Raw genomic sequence first — 25956 nt, forward strand, 5'->3', positions numbered from 1 at the left:
CCAGTGTGGTATGAAGTTACCTGGAAGTGCTCCACCCACATGCCCAGAACTTGTAGGCCCTTGGTGTTATGGACTGAATGTTTGTGTCCCCTTAAAATTCATAAATTGAAGCCCTAACTCCCAATGTGATGGTATTTAGAGGCAAGGCCTCTGGGACATAATTAGGTTTAGATGAGGTCATGAGAGTGGGGCCTCCATGATGGGATTGATGGTCTTAGAAGAGGAATAGACACCAGAGCTCTCTCTTCATGTACATGCACTGAGGAAAGGCCATGTGAGCACATAGCAAGAAAGCCGCTGTCTGCAAGATGGAAGAGGACTCTTACCAGAGCCTGACCAGGCTGGCACCCTGATCTTGGACTTTCAGCCTTCTAAACCTTGAGAAAATAAATGTATATTGTTTAAACCAGCCAGTCATAGCCCGAGCTGACTAAGACACTGGGAACTTCTCAGCCCTAACCTGATCCCCTGTCAGCTGTCCACTCAGCATGGACACTGCATGCTTCAGGCCTCCTGCCTGCACAGATGCCTGATTCCCTTTGCTCACCTGTCCCTCCCCTCAGAAGTTTTGTCTCCTGTGGTCCTCCAAATGCTGCTGTTCTTCCAATACAGACACTGCTTACTCCAGACCTCCTGCCCACATTGGCTTCTCCACTCTCTGCACGCCTACGCATCAGCCACTGTGCCTACACCTGGAGGGTTGCTTCCTGCTTTCCCAGTAGCCATGGATCAGCTCTGGCTTGAGCAAACCAGTGAACTTCTTTGCATCCAGTGAGCGGCAACCATATATTCTCCAACTGGGTCTAAACCCCAGCCTTGGGAAAGGGGTCCCCTTTCCAAGTTTGTCGTTCTTTGAGATCTCTCCCTCAGCCCTAGGGTACCACAAAAAGCTCTCTTATATCTTATAATTGCTATATTACCATAGTTTAATATGTTAAACTATGTTAAAATACTCTATATACTTTTCCTCGTTTCCTGATTGGACCCAGACTGATACAGTCTGTTCTATACTTAGATATTTTCAATTTCTACATTTAAATCTTTGATCCATCTGCAACTACTGAGCCTGCGCTCTAGGGCCCCCGCAAGCCACAACTACTGAAGCCTGCACACCTAGAGCCCATGCTCCGCAACAAGAGAAGCCACCACAATGAGAAGACCGTGCACCACAACAAAGAGCAGCCCCCACTCTCTGCAACTAGAGAAAGCTGGCGTGAAGCAACGAAGACCCAACACAGCCAAAAATAAATAAATTTATTAAAAAAATATTTTTTTTTGGAATTTATACTGGTGTAAGCTGTGTGTATGACTCTAACTTAATTTCTTCCCATACGGCTATCTAGTTTGTTGAATAATTTTTCCAACTAATGTTAAATAGCATCATTATTGTACACTAAATCCCCCCATGTATTTGGGTCTATTTCTGGACTTTAAATTGTATTCTATTGCTCTGTTTTTCCAATTTCCAGTATCACACTGTGAATATCTGTTTAATATTTGAGAGGAAGAGTCTCTAGCTATTCTTGTTTGTTTTTTGTTTCTAATTTTAACTTTATTATCAAGATGTCTAGTTCTTCTGTTAGAAATTTTACTGGGAATTGCATTACATTTATAGATTAATTTAGAGATAACTGACATCTTTCTGGTCTGAGTCCTCCCAAGAACTAATGACTTTTCATTTGTTCAAGTCTTCTTTTGTGTTTCTTAATAGCATTTTAATTCATATAAATCTTGCAAATTTATTATTATTCTCATTCATAAGCATTTATTTGATCATTTTGGTTATTGTGATGAGAACTTTTCTGCCATTTTAACTTCTGGTTTGTTGTTCTGGAATAATATAAAGGGTACTTATTATTATTATTTTTTAAAAATAAATTTATTTATTTTTGGCTGTGCTTGGTCTTCATAGCTGCATGGTCTTTCTCTAGTTGTGGCATGCAGGGGCTACTCTTCGTTGTGGTGCACGGTCTTCTTATTGCAGTGGCTTCTCTTGTTGCAGAGCATGTGCTCTAGGCACACGAGCTTCAGTAGTTGTGGCACGTGGGCTCAGTAGTTGTGGCTCACGGGCTCCAGAGCACAGGCTCAGTAGTGGTGGCGCACGGGCTTAGTTGCTCCGCAGCATGTGGGATCTTCCCGGACCAGGGCTCGAACCCTTGTCCCCTACATTGGCAGGCGGATTCTTAACCACTGTGCCACCAGGGAAGCCCTAAAGGGTACTTATATCTGTATTAATATTTGTACCTGACCATTGTCATGAATTCTTTTGTTGTTTTAAGTAATTTTCTAGTTGATTCTTTTGGGTTTTCTAGATATATTACCATTAATCTGCAAATAACGATCATTTTATCTTTTTCTTCCTTATTTCTTTTTTTTTTGGCCATACCGTGGGGCATGTGGGATCTTAGTTCCCCGGATCAAACCCACGCCCCCCTGCAGCAGAAGCGCAGAGTGTTTTTAACTACTGGACCACCAGAGAAGTCCCTCCTTTCCTTGTTTCTATATTCTAACTTCTTTTTTGTGTGTGCAATTATATCAGTGAAAATCTCTAAGATACTGTTAGATAACAGTGATGATACTAAACTTACTTGTCTTAAACAGGAATATATTCAGTGTCTTTTCATTAAGTAAGATCTGGTTTTTGACATGTCATAGACATACACTATGGGAATAGCCACCTGTTCCTAATTTTTTAAGTTTTTTAAAAAGAAGATTGGATGTTGCACTTTATTAAACACCATTTTTAAGTATGTATGGAAATAAACACAATTATATTTTTCTTAGATATATTAACATAGTAAACTGTATCAACAGATTTCAATACTGCACCATTTCTGCATTCCTGTAGATGATTTTTAAAATATGAGCTGGATCCTATTGCTAATACTTTATTTGGGATGTTTAATAGATAGTCATAAGTGAGTCTGGTCTGTAGTTTTTCTTTCTGTGTAATGTTTGCTGGATTTTAGGATCAATATTACATTATCTTCACAAAAAAAGAATTTGGATTTTTTTTTTCTTTCTGTGGTATAAAATGGTTAAAAAACGTTGACAATCTGTTCTTGAAAGTTTGGTATTATTCCCCTGCAAAACCATTTAGTTCCAGTACTTTATTTTGGGGGAGGGTAGTTCTTTCATAACTTTCCCTATTCATTTTATGGGAAATGGCAGGTTTCTATCTCTTCTGAATTCACTTTTGGTAATTATATTTTCATGGAGAATTATGATTTCACACAAGTGTGGTTACTTTCTCCTTATCTTATTTTGGGTATATGTGCCTTTTCCCCCTGCCCTTTTCTGAAAACTAAGTTAACTAATGGCTGATCTATTTCCTATTTTTTCCCCAAAGAACAAATTTGGATTTATTCATTTGTTCTACCATTTTCTATTTTCATATTCACTACTGTTTGTTTTTATCTTTATTATTTCCTTCCTTTAGCTTTCCTTAAGCTTGTTTTTTCCTTTCTTCTTGAGTTGCTGGCTTCATTTATTTCAGTTTTCCTGGTTTACTAATATAATTTAAAATAATGAAATTTATATAGTTTAAAGATATGAATTTTTCTCAGCATTAACTTTTTTTATATCACATAGGTTCTGATATGTAGTGTTTCATTATTATTATTTTCTAGATATACTGCAATCTTTGCTTAATTTCCCCTTTGATTCAAAAGCTATTAAACAGCTTAAAAATTTCCAGGTGGTAGTGACTTTTTGTTCTGTATTTGCTATTTATTTCTAGTTTTATTGCATTGTATTCAGAGAATGTTGACTGATCTACTTGTACTTTTTGGAATTCATCAAAGTTTTGGGGTTTATTTGTGGCTTAACATATGGTCAACTTTTGTGACTATTCCATGAGCACTTCAGGAAGGTGCAGATTTCTTTCATACATATAATTATATTTCTTTAAAAAATTTTGATACTATGTTATTTGGTACACTGGTATTCAAAACTGATATATTTTCAATAGACTCTCCCTCCAACAAGCTCTCTTACTGAATATATTTCTTATGCTCCTCTTGATAATTCTCTACTCTTCTCTGCTTTGTGTCCTAGCATTATAGTGCCATTCTTAGTGGTGTTTAGTGATTTTTGCTCTAAATTCAACGATGTCTGATATTAAAATCATGCTTTTTGTTTTTTTATTACGGGGTGCACTTGCCTAGTATACCTTTGCCCTTTCTTTTATTTTCAACCTTTCTGAATCACTTTGTTGTAGTCTCTTGAATACAGCAGAATTTTGTTCTGCAATCAAATCTGTTTTTAAAGTACTTTAATAGGTAAGTTTAGTTATTTTTAGTTATATTATTCTAAGGTATACACTGTTTCCATAGCTTTTGAAAAATCACTACACTGTGTAAATTTGTTTGCTCTATATATGTTTTCCTTGTCATAATTAGAAAGGTTTGTATTTGTTTTAGGGGTTATCTTTATAATTCCATGTTTATATAATTCCCCTAAGTTATTGCTTTAACAATATCCATTAATGAGTGATGAAAATCTCCACTATACAATAATAAAATTTGTATATTTCCTTTTCTTACTCTCCCCACCCTCCTGCAGCACTCAATTACAGTTTATTATCTTTTTTTTTTTTTTTTTTTGGGGGGTGGGGGAGCCTCTCATTGCTGTGGCCTCTCCCGTTGCGGAGCACAGGCTCCGGACGCCCAGGGTCAGCGGCCATGGCTCACGGGCCCAGCCACTCTGCGACATGTGGGATCTTCCTGGACCAGGGCACGAACCGTGTCCCCTGCATCGGCAGGCAGACTCTCTACCACTGTGCCACCATGGAAGCCCAATATATATTATTATTTGCCACTTTTAAATGATTCTATTGAAGATCAGCTAGTAAGGATAAGAAAATAAATGTAATAGGCAAATTAGACCACTACTGGTCCTCAAATACCATTGTAGATCACATATGATTTAAATAACTTCTTTGTTCTCATGAAAAGGTAAAAGAATTGGTAAAATCTTCACAGTAATGGAATTTTTCTGAAACTCTGCTTTGAGAGATTAATCATTTTGGTCAAATTTATTTATATTAAGGGCACAATAGATATAAAAGGAATTCTAATATTTTAATTATAGTTCCTTTGTCAAGATTTCTCATAAAAAGTTCAGAATTATTTTATTACACTCATAAATTAAATATGAGGAGATAAATTGAGGTGTTCAACTTAGGCAAGATTTCCTACCTGCTGTCTTCCTCCACTTACATTTTGAGCTAACTCTGAAGATAGAAAATGTCAGATACTTATATAGGTCAGAGAAAATGGATTTAAGGTAATTTTTTTTTTCTTTAAACAAAGATTGGACTGTTCTATACATAAGGTAATGGCATTGTTTCAGTGATTTTCCTGAGCTTTTGGCCATGGTTGAACTTACTGTTCATTTGGATGGAAATTTTGGCTTGCAATTTTTCCTGAGTTACCAGAGGTTGTTTTTAGTCTAGAACTGTCTGTCTTTCCTAATGGAGTGAATAAGGGATCAGGGATTCAATCTAAGGCCAGATGTACTGAGGAGTACCAGAGGCATAGAACATAGTCAATTGAAGAAGGAAATGAAATCCTTTTACTTTTGTTTGAGACATGAGCTCATCTCCCAAAAAGCCTCCTATGCTGAGTATCTTCATTTGCCCTTCCAGATCACTCAACTTTTCTTTACTCCTATTGCCTGACAGAAGATAGATATCACAGCCAAATGTGGTCATGGGACAGACATGCACAAGGAAAATGGCACAGTAGAGGAACATACTTGCTGTATGGCTGTAAACATCACTATCACTTTCACTCTGTCCTCAGTGTACTTGTAGGAAACTCCAGTTTTATAGAGTGAGAGTTATACATTTTGTTTATCCATTGACCAGTTAACAGACATTTGCAGCTCTGTTGTTTAGTGGGTACACATTTAAGATTGTTGTCTTTTGTTGGATTGACTTTGTTTTTCTTTTGGAAATTTTTTTTTTAAAATTATACTTGATATACAACGTTGTGTTAGTTTCAGGTGTACAGCAAAGTGATTCAGATACAGTTGTGTTATTTTTAGGTGTACAGCAAAGTGATTCAGATACATATATATGTATACACACACATATATATATTCTTTTTCAGATTCTTTTCCATTATAGGTTATTACAAGATATTGAATATAGTTCCCTGTGCTATACAGTAGGCCCTTGTTGTTTATCTGTTGTATATATAGTAGTGTGTACCTGTTAATCCCAAACTCCTAATTTATCCCTCCTCCCTTTCCCCCTTTGGTAACCATAAGTTTGTGTTCTCTGTCTGTGGGTCTGTTTCTGTTTTGCAAATTCATTTTGTATCATCTTTTTTAGATTCCACATGTAAGTGGTGTCATATGGTATTTGTCTTTGTCTGACTTACTTCACATAGAATGATAATCTCTAGGTCCATCCATATTGCTGCAAATGGCACTATTTCATTCTTTTTTATGGCTGAGTAAAATTGTATATATATACCACATCTTCTTTATCCTGTCATCTGTCGATGGACACTTAGGTTGCTTCCATGTCTTGGCTATTGTAAACAGTGCTGATATGAACACTGGGGTGCATGTATCTTTTCAAATTAGGGTTTCCCCCAGATATATATGCCCAGGAATGGGATAGCTGGATCAAATGGTAACTCTACTTTTAGTTTTTTTTTTTTTTGCTGTACGTGGGCCTCTCACTGTTGTGGCCTCTCCCGATGCAGAGCACAGGCTCCGGACGCACAGGCTCAGCAGCCATGGCTCACGGGCCCAGCTGCTCCGCGTCATGTGGGATCTTCCCCGACCGGAGCACAAACCCGTGTCCCCTGCATCGGCAGGCAGACTCTCAACCACTGCGCCACCAGGGAAACCCTACTTTTAGTTTTTTAAGGAACCCCCATACTATTCTCTATAGTGGCTGCACCAATTTACATTCCCACCAACAGTGCAGGAGGTTCCCTTTTCTCCACAACCTCTCCAGCATTTATTATTTGTAGACTTTTTTGATGGCCATTCTGACTGGTGTGAGGTGATACCTCATTGCAGTTATTTGCATTTCTCTAATAATTAGCAGTGTTGAGCATCTTTTCATGTGCCTGTTGGCCATGTGCATGCCTTCTTTGGAGAAATGTCTATTTAGGTCTTCTGCCCATTTTAAAAAGTTATTTATTTATTTTCAATATTGAACTGTATGAGCTGTTTGTATGTTTTGGAAATTAAGCCCTTGTTGGTCACATCATTTGCAAATAGTTTCTCCCATTCTGTAGATTGTCTTTTCATTTTGTTTATGGTTTCTTAGTTTGATTAGGTCCCATTTGTTTATTTTTGCTTTTATTTCTTTTGCCTTGGGAGACTGACCTAAGAAAACATAGCTACAATTTAGGTCAGAGAATATTTTGCCTATGTTCTTTTCTAGAAATTTTATGCCGTCATGCTTTATATTTAAGTCTTTAAGCCATTTTGAGTTTATTTTTATGTATGGCATAAGGGAGTGCTCTGACTTCACTGATTTACATGTTGCTGTCCAGCTTTTCCAATACCACTTGCTGAAGAGACTGTCTTCTCTATTGTATATTCTTGCTTCCTTTGTTGAAGATTAATTGAATGTACATGTGTGGGCTTATTCCTCGGCTCTCTATTCTGTTCCATTGACCCGTATGTCTATTTTTGTGCCAATATCACGGTTTTTTTTTTTTTTTTTTTGTGGTTGTACCACATGGCATGCAGGATCTTAGTTCCCTGACCAGGGATTGAACCCATGCCCCCTACAGTGGGAGTGTGGAGTCTTAACCACTGGACCGCCAGGGAAGTTCCCAGGCTGTTCTGATTACTGTAGCTTTGTAGTATTGTCTGAAGTCTGGCGGGAGTGGGGGGGGGTGGTTATGCCTCCAGCTTTGTTCTTTTTCTTCAGGATTGCTTCGGCAATTCTAGGTCTTTGGGGTTCCATATAAATTTTAGGACTATTTGTTCTTGTTCTGTGACTCTTTTTATCATTATGTCTACTTAATTTGATATATTGATAACGTTTTGATTGTTATCATGGTATATCTTTTTCCATCCTTTCACTTTCAACGTACTTTTATTGTGTTTGAAGTTAGTTTCCTGTAGACAGGATATAGTTGGGTCATGCCCCCACCTCCGCCAATCTCTTTTATTTATTTATTTATTTCCACACCGTGCAGCTTGTGGGATCTTATTTCCCCAACCAGGGATCGAACCTGGGCCCCTGTCAGTGGAAACACAGAGTCCTAACCACTGGACCACCAGGGAATTCTCTCTTTCTTTTAATTGGTGTATTAAAACCATTTACATTTTTAAAAATAAATTTATTTTATTTATTTATTTATTTTTGGCTGCTTTGGGTCTTTGTTGCTGCATGTGGGCTTTCTCTAGTTGTGGCAAGCGGGGGCTACTCTTCGTTGCAGTGCATGGGCTTCTTACTGTGGTGGCTTCTCTTGTTGTGGAGCATGGGCTCCAGGTGCATGGGCTTCAGTAGTTGCAGCATGCAGGCTCAGTAGTTGTGGCTCGTGGGCTCTAGAGCTCAGGCTCAGTATTGTGGTGCATGGGCTTAGTTGCTCTGTGGCATGTGGGATCTTCCCAGACCAGGGATAGGTGCCACCAGGGAAGCCTATAAAACCATTTACATTTAATGTAATTATTGGTATGTCAGCCTGTTGATTTATTTGTTGCTTTCTGTTTGTTCCCTCAGTTTTTCATTTCTCTGTTTTCTTTTACCTATCTTCTTTTACCTAATTGAATATTTTCTTAGAATTCCATTTTGATTTATCTATAGTGTTTCTGAGTGTATCTCTTTATATAGATTTTTAAAGTGGTTGTTTTAAGTATTGCATTATACATATACATTCCTATCACAGTATACTGGTGTCAATATTTTAACATTTTGAATGAAGTGTAAACACCTTAATTTCCTTTAAGTCCTTTTATCCTCCCGTTTATAATGTAATTATCCTAAATAGTTCCTCTAAATACACTAGCATTAACAACCATATCAGACAATGTTATAATTTTTGCTTCAACTGTCAAATATAATTTAGAAGACTCTATAGAAAGTCTATTATCTTTATTCATATTTTATTCTTTCCACTCTTCTTTCTTCCTTCTGGATATTCCAAGAGTCTTTCTTTTATAATTTCCTTTCTGATTTAAGAACTTCCTTTAGCCATTCTGTTAAGGTAGGTCTATTGGTGACAAATTCTCTTAGTTTTCCTTCATCTGAGAATATCTTGATTTCTGATTCATTCCTTAAGGATATTTTCACTGGATACAGAGTTCTAGGTTAACAGTTCTTTTCTTTCAGCATTTGAAAAATGTGACACTTCCTCTGGCCTTCATGGTTTCTACTGAAAAGAATCTATCATTACTTGATTGTTTCTCCCTTATAGGTAAGGTGTCAGTGTCCCACTCTCAAGAGACTTTCTTTGTCTTCAGTTTTTAGAATTTTGATTATGTGTCTTAGAATGGATTTCTTTTTTCTTTTTTTTTTTTTGGCGCTACGCAGGCCTCTCACTGTTGTGGCCTCTCCCATCGCAGAGCGCAGGCTCCGGACGCGCAGGCTCAGCGGCCATGGCTCATGGGCCCAGCCGCTCTGTGGCATGTGGGATCTTCCCGGACCAAGGCACAAACCCGTGTCCCCTGCATTGGCAGGCAGACTCTCAACCACTGCGCCACCAGGGAAGCCCTAGAATGGATTCCTTGGCGTTTATTCTGTTTGGGGCTCCACCAGTCTCTTGAATCTTTAGGTTTATAACTTTTGCCAAATTTGGGAAACTTTCAGTGATTATTTCTTTAAATATTTGTCCAGCTCCACCCTCCTGTCCCTTTCCTCTTGGACTGTGATGACATAAATGTTAGCTCTTTGTTATAGTCTCACAGATCCCTGTGGCTTTGCTAATTTTTTTTTTTCAAGTCTCTTTTCTCTCTGTTGCTGAGATTGGGTAATTTCTATTCTGTTTTCAAGTTCCTCTGACCTCTCCATTTTTCCCATCCATAGTAGATTTTTGTTTTTAAAATTATGGGTATTGCATTTTTCAGCCTAAAATTTCTATATGGTTTTTCTTTATACTTCTATTTTTTGGTGAGACTTTATATTTTTCCATTTGTGCAAGCATGTTCATAACTGCTTGTTGGAATATTTTTATGATGGCTGCTTCAAAAGCGTTTTCAGATAATTCTGACACCTGTGTCATCTCAGTGTTGCTGTCTGTTGTCTTATTCAAGTTGGGATTTTCCTGGTTCTTGATAATCATGAGTGTTTTATTTTTTTGTATTCTGGACATTTTGGGCATTATGCTGTAAGACTCTGGATCTTGTTTAAATCTTCTGCTTTAGTAGGCCTATTTTGACACTGCACCAATGGGGGAAAGGAGGTTTCCACATAATTACTGTCAGGTTGGGGTGTGACTCTATTTGGCCTCTAATTACATCCCAGAAGGGAGGGTGCCTTGCTATCTCTGGGTGGGGGTGGAAGTTCAGGTTCCTCATATGCCCCCCCACTGACACCCTGGGGGTAGGTAAGCTTTATTACCATTAAGCTTTCCACTAGGAAAAATGTCCTAAAAGTCCTGGCTTCCCACTAGGCCTTCACTGACACCATCCTGCCTTGGAGATAAAAAGATGCCTCACTGCCACTCCCCACATGGCGTCCTCTGACACCACCTCAATAGGGAGGGGGAGAGATAGAAACCTTGTTAATGTTGGATGGGTTGGAGGGAGTCCAGGCTCCCCCATGGCTTCCATGGACACTATGTGGGAGGAGGTCTTATTCACACCAGGTAGGAATCAAAGTCCTGGCTCTCCATGAGGTCTTTTCTGACTATCCCAACAGCATGGCTGCCTCAGGAAGAGGATTTACTAGAACCTCTGAAGTCTTTCCCACCCCTGAGATTCTGAACTTTGTAAAGGGGAGAAAGTGAAGATCTGAATTTGTTTGAGGAGGAAAAGAGATAGTTGTCTATGTGTGAGAGAGCTTTGTAAAAGCATTGCCCTTAGCCCAGCCTTTGCCTTCTGAAACCCTAGAGGGAGTTTCACCTGAGTCCTATATGGAAGTATAGAGAAAAAATATTTTCATATTTCTGCACAGTTGGGGCTTTCTGAGCAAAAAAACCTGGAACCTGGGTTAAAGGAAAAGTCTTGGAAACTTAAAGGTAGATAGAGTAGCCAGAGACCGCTAAAGAAATTTAGAGATTTACTTCCCTGTGTTTACATTTCAAAGAGGGATGAAAGAGGTCAGTTGCTTATATTCCAAAGGACTGTAAATGCCAAATTTTCTCTCTCTCTCTCAGGAGTGGAGGTGGGGGGTAAGATGTGGCCTGTATATACTCCCATATTAATAATTTTGTGTTTCCTCTTCTGCAGTACAAATCCCCCATGTGTAGGATGACATTGGGCTCTTTCTGTTGCCTGTGGGGTATTGGGTATGGGGAATGGGCACAGTTATTACTGTAAGAATAAAAACTGTGATCTCTGCTCCAGAAACCTCATATCTGCTTTCAGGATAAAATGAACAAATATAGATATACTCACCACAAAGGGGAGGATGCACTCGTGCTGATTTTGTACAATGTATAAGCTGAAGAGGGACATGCGGCTGGGGCCCATCAAGCTGCAGGCTAGAGAGAAAAAATTCTGCAGAGCCTCACAGAGGTTGGAGCAGAGGTCAGCCCAGGATGGTAGAGCGATATGCACAATGAGGAGCCTTGGAGGTTGCTGGTAAATCTGCGTGGAATTAGATGGCCCTTTACTAGTAGTTTGCCCATGATACATGGCAGCCAGACCAGGGGTGGAACTGTAGCCACCACTTAGATATTCTCTACACCTATAGGGAAGAAAAGAGAAATCATTGGCTTTCATAAAACTGAAAGTTGAAACAATGAATACAGATCTAGGGGACTAAGTCCAGACAAGAGTCAAACTAGGTACTAACTCAAGCTTCTCTAAGCTATCCCATCTTAACGGCTGCCAAGGGATCTAGATGTTTGCCTATAATGTAAGGCTGAGAATGCTTAGAGATGTTGAGTGGAACTAATCAAAAAGTCAAACTTCAGTCTCAAAGTAAGCTATCTGCCCTCATGACTTTGTTTTTTGTTTTTGTTTTTTTTTTCTGTACTAGGGCCTCTCACTGTTGTGGCCTCTCCCGTTGTGGAGCACAGGTTCCGGACGTGCAGGCTCAGTGGCCATGGCTCATGGGCCCAGCCGCTCCGCGGCATGTGGGGTCTTCCCGGACCGGGGCACGAACCCGTGTCCCCTGCATCGGCAGGGGGACTCTCAACCACTGCGCCACCAGGAAAGCCCATGACTGTGTTTCTTTATTGGCATTGTACTATATTATAATTTGTTTCTATGACTGCCTCTCATAATGTATTGTGAGCTTCCCAAGGACAGAGAACCTGTCTTGTCAACTCTATTTATCAAAGCTTAGCAAAGTGTTTATTTGGTACATAGTAATTCTTAAAAATGAAAATATAACCACATTTTCCCCTTCAAAACCCACTCAAGACCCTTTATGACTTGAACTTCAGCCTTATTAGAGGCTTTGTTTACCTCAAGTTTTTTACTGAAATAAAACCAAATATACCATTCACTTCAGTGCATTTGCTCTTGCTGTTTTCTCTACCTCCAACATCTTTGCCTTCTTTCTTTACTTGTTACTTACACTTATCCCCAGGGCTCAGATTTGGAAAGGAGAACAAATGAGAACTTGGAACAAACATCAGGAATGAGAAGGGAACATCATTATAAATCCTCAAACATGGAAAAGTTTACAAGAGGATATAATGAACAATTTTATACCAGTAAGTTCAATAAAATGGACAAATTCCTAGAAAACCATATTTAACCAATACTAAATCAAAAAGAAAATTTAAAAACCTAAATAGTCTATAATCACTGAAAAAATTTAATTGGTAGTCAAATATGTTCCCACAAGTAAACTACAGGGCCACATGATTCCATTGATGAGTTCCATATTACTCTCAAAGACCAAGAATTTCAATCTTAAACAAATTCTTGCAGAGAATAGGAGAGGAGCACTACTCATTTAATTTTACTAGGTTAGCATAACCTTTGATACTAAAATCAGATAATTTTTTATAAGCAAAAATATTATAGAACAATCTCATCCATGAACTTAGATGTAAAAATCCTAAGCAAAATATAAGCAAATTGAAAAACAGCAATATATAAAAGGAATAACACATCATGACCAAGTTGGGTTTATCTCAAGAACATAAGGTTGACATAGCATTAGAAAAAGTCACTGTAATTCATCACGTTAAAATATTAAATGAGAAAAATTATATGATCATCTCAATAGATGCAGAAAAACAATTCATACATGATAAAGAATCAGTCTTAGTAAACTAGGAATAGACGATAGGAATAATCTGATATGTTTACAAAAATCTAGAGCAAATATCATTCTTAATGGTGAGGCTGAAAATTTTCCATCCAAGACAAGGAGACTGCTATCATCACTTCTATTCAACACAGTAGTGAAGGTAGCAATAAGGAAAGACAAATAAATAAAAGGCATTGCAATGGAAGAAATAAAACTGTCATTGTTTGCAGATGATATGACTGATTGTTTATATAGAAAATCTAAAAAAATCTAGACTTTATAATTTCATACTTTTCCCCAAAGGTCTCAGCTTTCATTAAATTTTATTCTTAGAGATCTTTTTTTAATGTTAATTTATAATGACATCTTCTTAAATTCCATTTTTTTTGTTGCTAATGTATAGAAATAAAATTGATTTTTGTATAATGATGTTGTATTTCACAACACTGCTGCAGTCGCTTACTAGTTATAATAATTTATCTGTAGATCCTTTTTGTTCACAATCATTAATCTGTGAATAACGACATGCACCAGGATACATGAATGAAGTCAGATCATAGCAGCAAAAAGACTATTCATAATAGTCTTATTCACAATTACCCCAGATTGTAAACACCACAAATTTCAATCAATATTAGAATGGATAAATTCTGCTATATTCACACAACGACGAAAATGAATGAACTAGAGTTACGTGCAATGACATGGATGGCTCTAAGAAACATAATACTGAATAAAAGAGCAAGACACAAAGAATACATATAGTATGATTCCATCTACATAGGTTTTAAAGACAAGCAAAAATATATTGTTTAGGAATGTGTACATTATGCTAAAACTATTTTTAAAGAACAAGGAAATGATTATCACAAAAAGTTAGGTAGTGATTTTCTCTAGAAAGGAAGGAGGGCATTATTAGAAGGGACAAAAGGGGAGGTTCTGGAGCGTTGGCAATGTTCTATTTCTTGACCTTTATTGTGGTTACATGGGTGTTCACTTTATAATTATTAAAGTATATATTCATATCATATGAAATTTTCTCTAAATATGTTATATTTAATAATAAAAATATTTCAAAAAGAACATTAGGACAATCAGAAAAGAATATATTTTTTAGATTAAAAAAAATTGTCTCCACCTCTGGGAACTGAAATGATTCTGTACTATTGTGTTTTAGCTAAAGAATGCAGGGAAAATAAAAGCGTCTTTGATTTCCCCTGGGTCTAAGAGAAAGATATCAATATTTATGATAATTTTCAGAAACACTTTGGAATTTAGGATTTTTATAAGTGATCCAAGAGTGCATAGATAGATGTGTTTCTCAAAATGAATCTGTGAAGTTATTCCCCTTCAAACTTTCCTTTTTGGATAGTGGAAGTCAGCATTTGTTCATTCAACAATTTTTTATTGAGCTCCAGTTGTGTGCTGTGTACTACTGAACAAATAAATAAACGAATATGCTAATCTATTGAGAGTAATCTTGAACTAGAAATTCAAATCAATGAGCAATATATTTACCAAGAAGGTACATATCATAAGTATCTCTTAACTATACTTTTAAATTAAGTACCTGAGACCAATACAATGCTGAATTTCAGGCTGACACACAGATTCACAGACAAACAAGCACCCAGACAAAGGCCTTATTTGATGTAGAATGATCTTCTATGTCCCCTGTCCACCTTCCCTCACATCTGAAACTCTTGGCATTTTAGAGTACAGGCACTTCTTATTTTGCATGGTTCCAATATACACAAATCCCGGTTACTACAATTTAGTTAATTAAAGTCAATCCCCCATCAACATGGTTCTAATTTCAGTTACCATGGAATATTAACTATAATTACATAAAAGTACAAACCACAGCTAGCTCTTTAGCCCACAAATCACTACATAAATAACAGATACACATCATGATCAGTGATCAATTATGTCACTTCTTTCAAATTCTGTTGGTGACTGGTCACTGCAGATCTCTTATTCAGGTTAAGTACAGACAGAAGAGTGTAGTTTTACTTCTTTGTTTCCTAGTGATAAACCCACATTGACATCTTACAAAAACAGATAATTGAAAGAGGGAATTGGCCAAAAAAGATGAAAGTGTAGCCAAGAAACAATAAGTGGTAAGGCTGAAAGTGAGAGTTGAATTGAACATAAATGAACAGAAGAGCTGAGTGTGAGAATATTGACAATGCCGTTGTTTAATAGACGCTAGACAGGCAGAGAGAGGAATTTAGTGAGGTGAACTTATCAACATAAATGAGGAAAGTGGTTATGCCAAAAAGTATGAAGATGTCTCAGAAAAAGTGCCATCGGCAAAAAACTTCATATAAAAGGAACTCTTGGAGATATTTTACAAAATTGAAAGTGCAAAGGATAAAATGTTGGAAGCTCATCCAAACTTAGAAAGGAATATAACATTTTGGTAAGGCATAGAAGAGATGCTTGCTTGAGATGCTTGAGAAGACAAGCACAAGCGCTATTCAAACTATTCTTTTTTTTTTTGCGGTACGCGGGCCTCTCACTGTTGTGGCCTCTCCCGTTGCGGAGCACAGGCTCCGGACGCGCAGGCTCAGCGGCCATGGCTCATGGGCCCAGCCGCTCTGTGGCATGTGGGATCTTCCCGGACCAGGGCACGAACCTGTCCACTGCGCCACCAGGGACGCCCTCAAACTATTCTTGATAAGTTTTTTTACAAAGAAAAAATACTTTCTCAATGTTTCTAATGTTTTCAATGACAGTGTACTAAACAGATTCTAGTTTTATTATTTTTCAATTCTCTGTACGTTTATAACTGACAGTAAGAGAATTTCTAATGTTTTGACAACAATTCTGAGAGGTCCTGGAACAAATGTAATTGTTCCCATTGATTATTAGGATCACTTTGAATGGTTTCAGCTTCCACAGTCATTTTTAGATCCCACACTTGTGTGCAATTCCAACATTGTTCTTTAAATGGGGTAAAAGGCAGCTCTCTCCCTTATGTTGTCAAACATGATCAATTAATGCACCTGATGTGTCTGGGCATAGTCCTAAGCAGCACCTGACTATTTGTGATCCTATGCTCTCCACTTTTGACAAGAACGCCCACTTATTGGTGTCCCCCTGCAAACTGGTTAAATCTCGGCCTTGAACCACCAAAGGCCATCAAGTTACTCCCTTACCAAAAACCCTTCAGTGGCTTCCAATTACACTTGGAACAAAATCTGAAATCCCTACCCTGGCTCCGAAATTCTGCACGTTGTCTCCTACCCAACTCTCCATCCTCATGCCATGCCCTACCTGGCCAACCCCCCCTCCCATCCTCCACCCTCCTAGCCCCTGGCGCGCCCTTCAGCTCCACAAAGGCGGTTGGCCTCTCGCTGTGGAAGAGCAAAAAAGATTTTCGTTGGCCCTTCAATTTCTTTTCCGTCCCCCTCACGTAAGGGAAAACATAAAACAAAACCCCTTTTCTTCGGCCCTAAGGTTTCACTGTTTTCTTTTGTCTTCACAAGTTAATATATTTCATGGGCCCCCCCAAAGTGTCGTGGGCCCTCAGCACGACGCCTACGCTGCCTGACGGATTGGCCATCCAGCCCTCAGGCCCGGGAGAGTCGGCGGAGGAGACTCGGCTCTGCCGATCCTGTCCTTAGAATCGCTTGCGGAGGGCGGGCTCGGACGCGGCGGACCTGGGCCTCCGGGCGTCAGGCCTCCCCGGCAGCTGCCCGTGTCTGCTCGCCAACACCCTCCCCGCCAACACCCGCTTGAGGGCCGGCCCGAGATCGCCCCAAGTCCTTCCTGCGAGGCGCTGCCCGTGGCCGTCCTCCCCGCCTGCGGCCCTCAGCCCTGCTCCTACCCTTTTCTTCGCGAAGGCAATGGCGCGGCTACCTGGCCCTTCCGGCTCTCCACGTCCGCCTGCATTGCGAGGGCGCCCCCCTCAGGCCGGGCGGCTCATTGCGGGCGCCGCCACAGGGTCCACCTCAGGCTGCACCTCAGGCCCGCCTTCTTCAAGGCCTGGGTGCCAGGGGAACAACCCTTCCTTGGTGCTAGGGTAGAGTTTTGGATTTCTGTTGAGAATATTATGCTAAACCTGACATTTCGTCAAGCTACCCCTGCCCCATGAAGCATTCCAGTGGTACCCCCATCATGTTCCTGGGCTTAACCTTTCTCTTCCACATCATTCATTCACTCATTCAGTCAGTCACTTTTTTTTTCTTCCAACTTTATTGAAATATAATTGGCATACAGTACTGTATACGTTTAAGGTGTACAGCATAATGCTTTGACTTACATACATCATGAAAGTTTTACCACAATAAGTTTACTGAACATCCATCATCTCACATGGATGTGAAATTAAAGAAATAAAAACCATTTTTTTCTTGTGATGAGAGCTCTTAGGATTTACTCTCTTAACAACTTTCATATATAACATACAGCAGTGTTATTTATATTGTACATTACATCCCTAGCACTTATTTATCTTATAACTGGAAGTTTGTACCTTTTGACTACCTTTATCCACCACCGCCCACCCCCACCCGCCTCCAGCTCTGGTAACCACTAATCTGAGCTCTTCTCTATGAGTGTGTTTCTGTGTTTTGGAAGTATAATTGACCTTCAACACTATGTTAGTTCCTGTTACACAACATACTGATTTGGTATTTCTATACATTTCAAACTGAACACCACAATACATCTAGCTACCATCTCTCACTGTAGAAAGATATTACACAGTTGTTGAGTATTTCCCACACTGTGCATTTCATACTTGTAACTCATTTATTTTGCAACTGGAAGTTTGTACCTGTTACGCTCCCTCACCAATTTCTTTCCATGCCCCCCCACCCCCCTCACCTCTGGCAACCACCTGTGTGTTCTCTGTATCTATAACTCTGTTTCTGTTGTGTTATGGTTGGTTGTTCATTTGTTTTGCTTTTTAGGTTCCACATATAAGTGAAATCATAAAATATTTGTAATTCTCTGTCTGACAATATTTCACTTAGCCTAATACCCTCTAGGTGCATCCATGTTGTTGCAAGTGGCAAGATTTCATTCCTTTTTATGGCTGAGTAATATTCCATTGTATATATGTGTGTGTATATCTATCTATCTATCTATCTATCTATCTATATAGATAGATAGATAGATAGATAGATATCTATATATGGCATCTTCTTTATCCATTCATCTATTGATGGGCTCAGGTTGCTGCCATATCTTGGCTATTGTAAATAATGCTACAATGAACATAGAGATGCATATATCTTTTCTACTTAGTGTTTTCATTTTCTTCAGACAAATACTAAGGAGTGGAATTGCTGGATTGTATGGTAGTTCTATTTTTTCTTTGTTGAGGAATCTCCATACTGTTTTCCATAGTGCCTGCACCAATTTACATTCCCACCAACAGTGTATAAAGGTTCTCTTTTCTCCACATCCTTGCCAACACTTGTTATTTGTTGTCTTTTTGATAATAGCCATACTGATAGGTGTCAGGTGACATCTCGTTGTGATTTCGATTTGCATATCCCTGATATTAATAATCTTTTTTTAAAAAAAATATTATTTATTTATTTATTTTTGGTTGCATTTGGTCTTCGTTGCTGTGTGTGGGCTTTCTCTAGTTGTGGTGAGTGGGGCCTACTCTTTGTTGTGGTGCGTGGGCTTCTTATTGTCGTGGCTTCTCTAGTTGCAGAACATGGGCTCTAGGTGCATGGGTTTCAGTAGCTGTGGCTCGAAGGCTCTAGAGCACAGGCTCAATAGTTGTGGTGCACGGGCTTAGTTGCTCTGCGGCGTGTGGGATCTTCCTGGACCAGAGCTCGAACCCGTGTCTCTTGCATTGGCAGGGGGGGGGGTAACCACTGTACCACCAGGGAAGCCCAATATTAATAATCTTGAGCATCTTTTCATGTCCCGTGTCTCTTGCATTGGCAGGCGGATTCTTAACCACTGTACCACCAGGGAAGCCCAATATTAATAATCTTGAGCATCTTTTCATGTGCCTGTTGCCCATCTGTATGTCTTCTTTGGAAGAATGTCTATTTAGGTCTTCTGCTATTTTTTTCTCTGCCCATTTTTTTAGCTGGACTGTTTTTTTGATATTGATTTGTATATTTTGAATATTATTCTCTTATCAGATATATCATTTCCAAATATCTCCCAATTATTAGGTACCCTTTCTGTTTTGTTAATACTTTTCTTTGCTTTGCAAAAGCTTGTCAGTTTACTGTAAAAGCTTTTCAGTTTGCTGTAGTCCCATTTGTTTATTTTTGCTTTTGTTTCCCTTGTCTGAGGAGACGTGTCCAAAAATTTGCTGAGATTGATGTCAAAGAGCATACTGCCTGTGTTTTCTTCTAGAAGTTTTATGGTTTCATATCTTATATTTAAGTCTTTAATCTATTTTGAAATTACTTTTGTGCATGGTGTGAGAGAGTAATCCAGTTTGATTCTTTTGCATGTAGCTATCCAGTTTTGCCAGCACCATTTGTTGAAGAGACTGTCTCTTCCCCATCGTATAGTCTTGCTTTTTTTGTCATAGATTAATTGCCCATATAAGTGTGACTTCATTTCTGGGCTCTTTATTCTGTTCCATTGACCTATGAGATTGTGTTTCTGCCAGTACAATACTATTTTGATGACTGTAGCTTTGTAGTATAGTTTCAAATCAGGGATCATGATATCTCCAGCTTTGCTCTTTTTTCTCAAGATTGTTTTGGCTCTTCAGGGTCTTTTGTGCTTCCAGACAAATTTTAGAATTATATTGGTAAGGATTGCATTGAATCTGTAGCTTGCCTTGGGTAGTGTGGTCATTTTAACAATATTAATTCTTCCAATCCATTAACATGGTATATCTTTCCATCTGTTTGTGTAATCTTCAATTTCTTTCATCACTGTCTAATAGTTTTCCAAGTACAGGTCTTTTACTTCCTTAGTTAGATTTATTCCTAGGTATTTTATTCTTTTTGATGTAGTGGTAAATGGGATTTTTTTTCTAAATCTTTCTGATACAGTAGTTTGTTCTTAGTGTATGGACATGCAACTGATTTCTGTATATTAATCTTGTATCCTGAAACTTTACTGCAACAGTGATGAGCTCTAGTAGTTTTTTGTTGGCATCTTGAGGATGTTCTATATATAGCAGCATGTTATCTGCAAACAGTGACAGTTTTACTTCTTCCTTTCCAATTTGGATTACTTTAATTTCCTTTTCTTGCCTGATTGCTGTTGCTAGGGTTTCCAATACTATGTTGAATAAAAGTGGCAAAAGCGGACATCCTTGTCTTGTTCCTGATCTTAGAGGAAATGCTTCCATCTTTCCACCATTGAGAATGATGTTAGTTGTGGGCTTATCATGTATGGCCTTTATTATGTTGAGATATGTTCCCTTTATATGCACTTTGATGAGAGTTTTTTTATAATTTCTTTTTTCAGTTTATTTTATTTTCTTAATCAATTAATTTATTTTTTTTCAATGAGAGTTTTTTTTATCATGAATAGATGTTTACTTTTGTCAAACTTTTTCTGCATCTATTGAGGTGATCATATGATTTTTATTCTTCAATCTATGAATTTGGTGTATCACATTGATTAAGTTGTGAGTATTGAGTTATCCTTGCATCCTTGGAAAAAATCCCACTTGATCATGGTGTATGATCCTTTTAATGTATTGCTGAATTCAATTTCCTATTATTTCATTGAGGATTTTTGCATCTATGTTCATCAGTGATATTGGCCTGTAATTTTCTCTTTTTTGGTGATATCTTTGTCTAGTTTTGGTATCAGGGTGATGCCTGATTTGTAGAATGAGTTTGGAAGCATTTCTTCCTCTGCAATTTTTTCGACTAGTTTGAGAAGGATAGGCGTTAACTCTTCTCTAAATGTTTGGTAGAATTCTCCTGTGAAGCCATTTGGTCCTGGACTTATTTTGGGGGGGAGTTGTTTTGTTACTGATTCAATTTCATTACTGGTAATTAGCCTGTTCATATTTTCTATTTCTTCCTGGTTTACTCTTGGGAGATTGTACATTTCTAGGAATTTGTCCATTTCTTCTAGGTTGCCCATTTTATTGGTGTATAATTGTTTATTGTAATCGCTTATGATTCTTTGTGTTTATGTGGTGTCAGTTGTATCTTCTCCTTTTTCATTTCAGATTTTATTGATTTGGGCCTTCTCTCTTTTTTTCTTGACAAGTCTGGCTAAATGTTTACCAATTTTGTTTATCTTTTCAAAGAACCAGATCTTAGTTTCACTAATTTTTTTCTTTTTTCTTTTTAGTTACTATTGCATTTATTTCTGCCCTATCTTGATGATTTCCTTCTATTAACTTTGGTCTTTGTTTATACTTCTTTTTCTAGCTCCTTTGGGTGTTAGGTTAGGTTGTTTATTTGAGCTTTTTTTGTTTCCTGAGGTAGGTTTGTATCACTGTAAACTTCCCTCTTGGAACTGCTTTTGCTGCATCTCATAGATTTTGCATTGTTGTGCTTTTATTTACATTTGTCTCCAAGTTTTTAAAAAATTTCTTCAGTGGTCCATTGGTTGTTTTGTAGCATATTGTTTAGCTTCCATGTGTTTGCATTTTATTTCTTGTCTCATAGCGTTGTGGTCAGAAAAGATGCTTGATATGATTTCAATTTTCTTAAATTTACTGAGGCTTGTTTTGTGTCCTAGCATGTGATATACCCTGGAGAATGTTCCCTGTGTACTTGAAAAGAATGTGTATTTTGCTGCTTTTGGATGCAATGCTCTCTATATATCAATTAAGTGCATCTGATATAATGTGTCACTTAAGGCCAGTGTTTCCTTATTGATTTTTTTGGGGGGGGGGTCTACATGATCTGTCCATTGATGTAACTGAGGTGTTAAAGTCCCCTACTATTATTGTGTTACTGTCAATTTCTCCCTTTATGTCTGTTAATGTTTGCTTTATGGATTTAGGTGCTCCTATGTTGGGTGGATATATATTTACAATTTTTATATCTTCTTGGATTGATCCCTTGATCATTATGTAATGTCTTTCTTGTCTCTTGTTACAATCTGTTTTAAAGTCAGTTTTGTCTGAAATAAGTATTGCTACCCTGGCTTTCTTTCTCTTTTTTTTATTGAAGTATATTTGATTTACAATGTTATGCCAATCTCTGCTGTACAGCAAAGTGACTCAGTTATAGACATATATACATTCTTTTTAAAATATTCTTTTCCATTATGGTTTACCCAGGAGATTGGATATAGTTCCCTGTGCTATACAGTAGAACCTTGTTGTTTATCCATTCTAAATGTAATAGTTTGCATCTACCAACCCCCAATTCCCAGAAAGATATGGAACGCTTCATGAATTTGTGTGTCATCCTTGCACAGGGGCCATGCTAATCTTCTCTGTATTGTTCTAATTTTAGTATATGTGCTGCTGAAGTGAGCACCACCCTGGCTTTCCTTTAGTTTCCATTTTCATGGAATACATTTTCCCATCCCCTTACTTTCAGTCTCTGTGTGTCTTTAGATCTAAAGTGAGTGTTCTGTAGGCAGCATATATATGGGTCTTATTTTCGTATCCATTCAGGCACTGTGTTTGTTGATTGGAGCATTTAGTCCATTTACATTTAAGGTAACCATTGATGAGTATGTATTTATTGCCATTTTGTTCATTCTTTTTGTAGTTCTTATTTGTTCCTTCTTCTTTTGTTCTCTTGTGATTTGATAACTATCTTTAGTGTTGTGTTTGGATTTCTTTCTTTTCTCCAGGTGTGCATTTATTATAGGGTTTTGGTGTGTGGATACTGTGTGTGTGTGTGTGTATACACACACACACACACAGTATCCACACACCAAAACCCTATAATAAATGCACACCTGGAAAGAAGAAAGAAATCCAAAAGGTCAAACATTTTAACAACCCTGCATTTTTACTTCCCCCTCCATATTTTACAGTTTTTGATATCATATTTTACATCTTTTTGTTTCATGTATCCCTTAACTACTTATTGTGCATATAGATGACTTTACTATTTTTGTCATTTAACCTTCCTACTAGCTTTATATGTGATTGATTTATTACCTTTACTGTATATATGCCTTTATCAATGAGATTTTTCCTTTCATAACTTTCAAGTTTCTATTTGTGGCCTTTTCTTTTTCTCTTAGAGAAGTCCCTTTAGCATTTCTTATAAAGCTGGTTTCATGGTGCTGAACTGTTTAGCTTTTGCTTGCCTGTAAAACTTTTGATCTCTCCATTGAATCTAAATGAAAGCCTTTTTGGGTAGAGTATTCTTGCTTGTAGGTTTCCCCCTTTCAGCACTTTAAATATATCATGCCACTACCTTTTGGCCTGCAGAGTTTCTGAAAAATCAGCTGATACCCTCCCACCCTTTTTTTAAAAAAAATTTTAAAATTTTAAATTTATTTATTTATTTTGGGCTGTGCTGGGTCTTCGTTTCTGTGCAAGGGCTTTCTCTAGTTGTGGCAAGCAGGGCCACTCTTCATCGCGGTGCATGGGCCTCTCACTATTGGGACCTCTCTTGTTGCGGAGCACAGGCTCCAGACGAGCAGGCTCAGTAGTTGTGGCTCACGGGCCCAGTTGCTCCGCAGCACGTGGGATCTTCCCAGACCAGGGCTTGAACCTGTGTCCCCTGCATTAGCAGGCAGATTCTCAACCACTGTGCCACCAGGGAAGCTCCCACCCGTTTTTTTGACCAGTAAAGAATTTTATTAAGGTAGAGGCCAAACAACTTGCTTCTTTGAAAATTTTCACTTAGGAGACCAAAATTTAAGAATTCTGTATATGAAAATTATTTTTAAACAATAGGCCAAAAAGAAGAAAATGAAGAAATAGTACTTTCAAATGGAAAAGGCATTTGAAAATTGCCATTTCCCCTCTTCATATAATACAAACTCATTTAAAATATTTTTCCAAATGTTTTACTATTAAAGATGTATATATATTGCCTAACACATTTTAGGTTTTTTTTTAACATCTTTATTGGAGTATAATTGCTTTACAATAGTGTGTTAGTTTCTGCTGTATAACAAAGTGAATCAACATTACATATATCCCCATATCTCCTCCCTCTTGCGTTTCCCTCCCAGCCTCCCTATCCCACCCCTCTAGGTGGTCACAAAGCACTGAGCTGATCTCCCTGTGCTATGTGGCTGCTTCCCACTAGCTATATCTTTTACATTTAGTAGTGTATATATGTCCATGCCACTCTCTCACTTTGTCCCAGCTTACCCTTCCCCCTCCCCATGTCCTTAAGTCCATTCTCTACGTCTGTGTCTTTATTCCTGTCCTGCCCCTAGGTTCATCAGAACCATTTTTTTCCTTTTAGATTCCATATATATGTGTTAGCATACAGTATTTGTTTTTCTCTTTCTGACTTACTTCACTCTGTATGACAGACTCTAGGTGCATCCACCTCACTACAAATAACTCAATTTTGTTTCTTTATATGGCTGAGTAATGTTCCATTGTATATATGTGGCACATCTTCTCTATCCATTCATCTGTCAATGGACACTGAGGTTGCTTCCATGTCCTGGCTATATTAAATAGACCTGCAATGAACATTGTGGTACATGACTCTTTTTGAATTATGGTTTTCTCAGGGTATATGCCCAGTAGTGGGATTGCTGGATTGTATGGTAGTGCTATTTTTAGTTTTTTTAAGGAACCTCCATACTGTTCTCCACAGTGGCTGTATCAATTTACATTCCCACCATCAGTGCAAGAGGTTTCCCTTTTCTCCTCACCCTCTCCAGCATTTATTGTTGTAGGTTTTTTTGATGATGGCCATTCTGACTGGTGTGAGGTGATACCTCATTGTAGTTCTGATTTGCATTTCTCTAATGATTAGCGATGTTGTGCATCCTTTCATGTGTTTGTTGGCAATCTGTATATCTTTGGAGAAATGTCTATTTAAGTCTTCTGTCCATTTTTGGATTGGGTTGTTTTTTGATATTGAGCTGCATAAGCTACTTGTAAATTTTAGAGATTAATCCTCTGTCAGTCGCTTCATTTGCAAATATTTTCTCCCATTCTGAGGGTTGTCTTTTCGTCTTGCTTATGGTTTCCTTTGCTGTGCAAAAGCTTTGAAGTTTCATTAGGTCCCATTTGTTTATTTTTGTTATTTCCATTTCTCTAGGAGGTGGGTCAAAAAGGATCTTGCTGTGATTAATGTCATAGAGTGTTCTGCCTATGTTTTCCTCAAAGAGTTTTATAGTGTCTGGCCTTACATTTAAGTCTTTAATCCATTTTGAGTTTATTTTTGTGTATGGTGTTAGGGACTGTTCTAATTTCATTCTTTTATATGTAGCTGTCCAGTTTTCCCAGCACCACTTATTGAAGAGGCTGTCTTTTCTCCATCGTATATTCTTGCCTCTTTTATCAAAAATAAGGTTACCAGGGCTTCCCTGGTGGCACAGTGGTTGAGAGTCTGCCTGCCGATGCAGGGGACACGGGTTCGTGCCCTGGTCTGGGAAGATCCCACATGCCTCGGAGCGGCTGGGCCTGTGAGCCATGGCCGCTGAGCCTGGGTGTCTGGAGCCTGTGCTCTGCAGCGGGAGAGGCCACAACAGTGAGAGGCCTGCATGCTGCAAAAAAACACAAAAAAACAAAAGAACAAAACAAAACAAAATAA

The 25956-nt window shown here is 38.2% G+C and overlaps 1 protein-coding gene across 1 annotated transcript in view; it reads right to left on the reverse strand.

The window, feature by feature from the left end:
- LOC103088113 (meiosis 1 arrest protein) overlaps positions 1-11825 on the reverse strand; it is a 68493-nt gene extending 56668 nt beyond the window's left edge. The window contains exon 1 of the mRNA XM_007459429.1: positions 11536-11825. Coding sequence (XP_007459491.1) covers positions 11536-11775 — 240 coding nt within the window. The 5' untranslated portion in view covers positions 11776-11825. The remainder of the gene's footprint in view (positions 1-11535) is intronic.
- Positions 11826-25956: the final 14131 nt, after the last annotated feature.

Source organism: Lipotes vexillifer, unplaced genomic scaffold (assembly GCF_000442215.2).
Source record: "Lipotes vexillifer unplaced genomic scaffold, Lipotes_vexillifer_v1.1 scaffold51, whole genome shotgun sequence".
Lineage (NCBI taxonomy): Eukaryota > Metazoa > Chordata > Mammalia > Artiodactyla > Lipotidae > Lipotes > Lipotes vexillifer.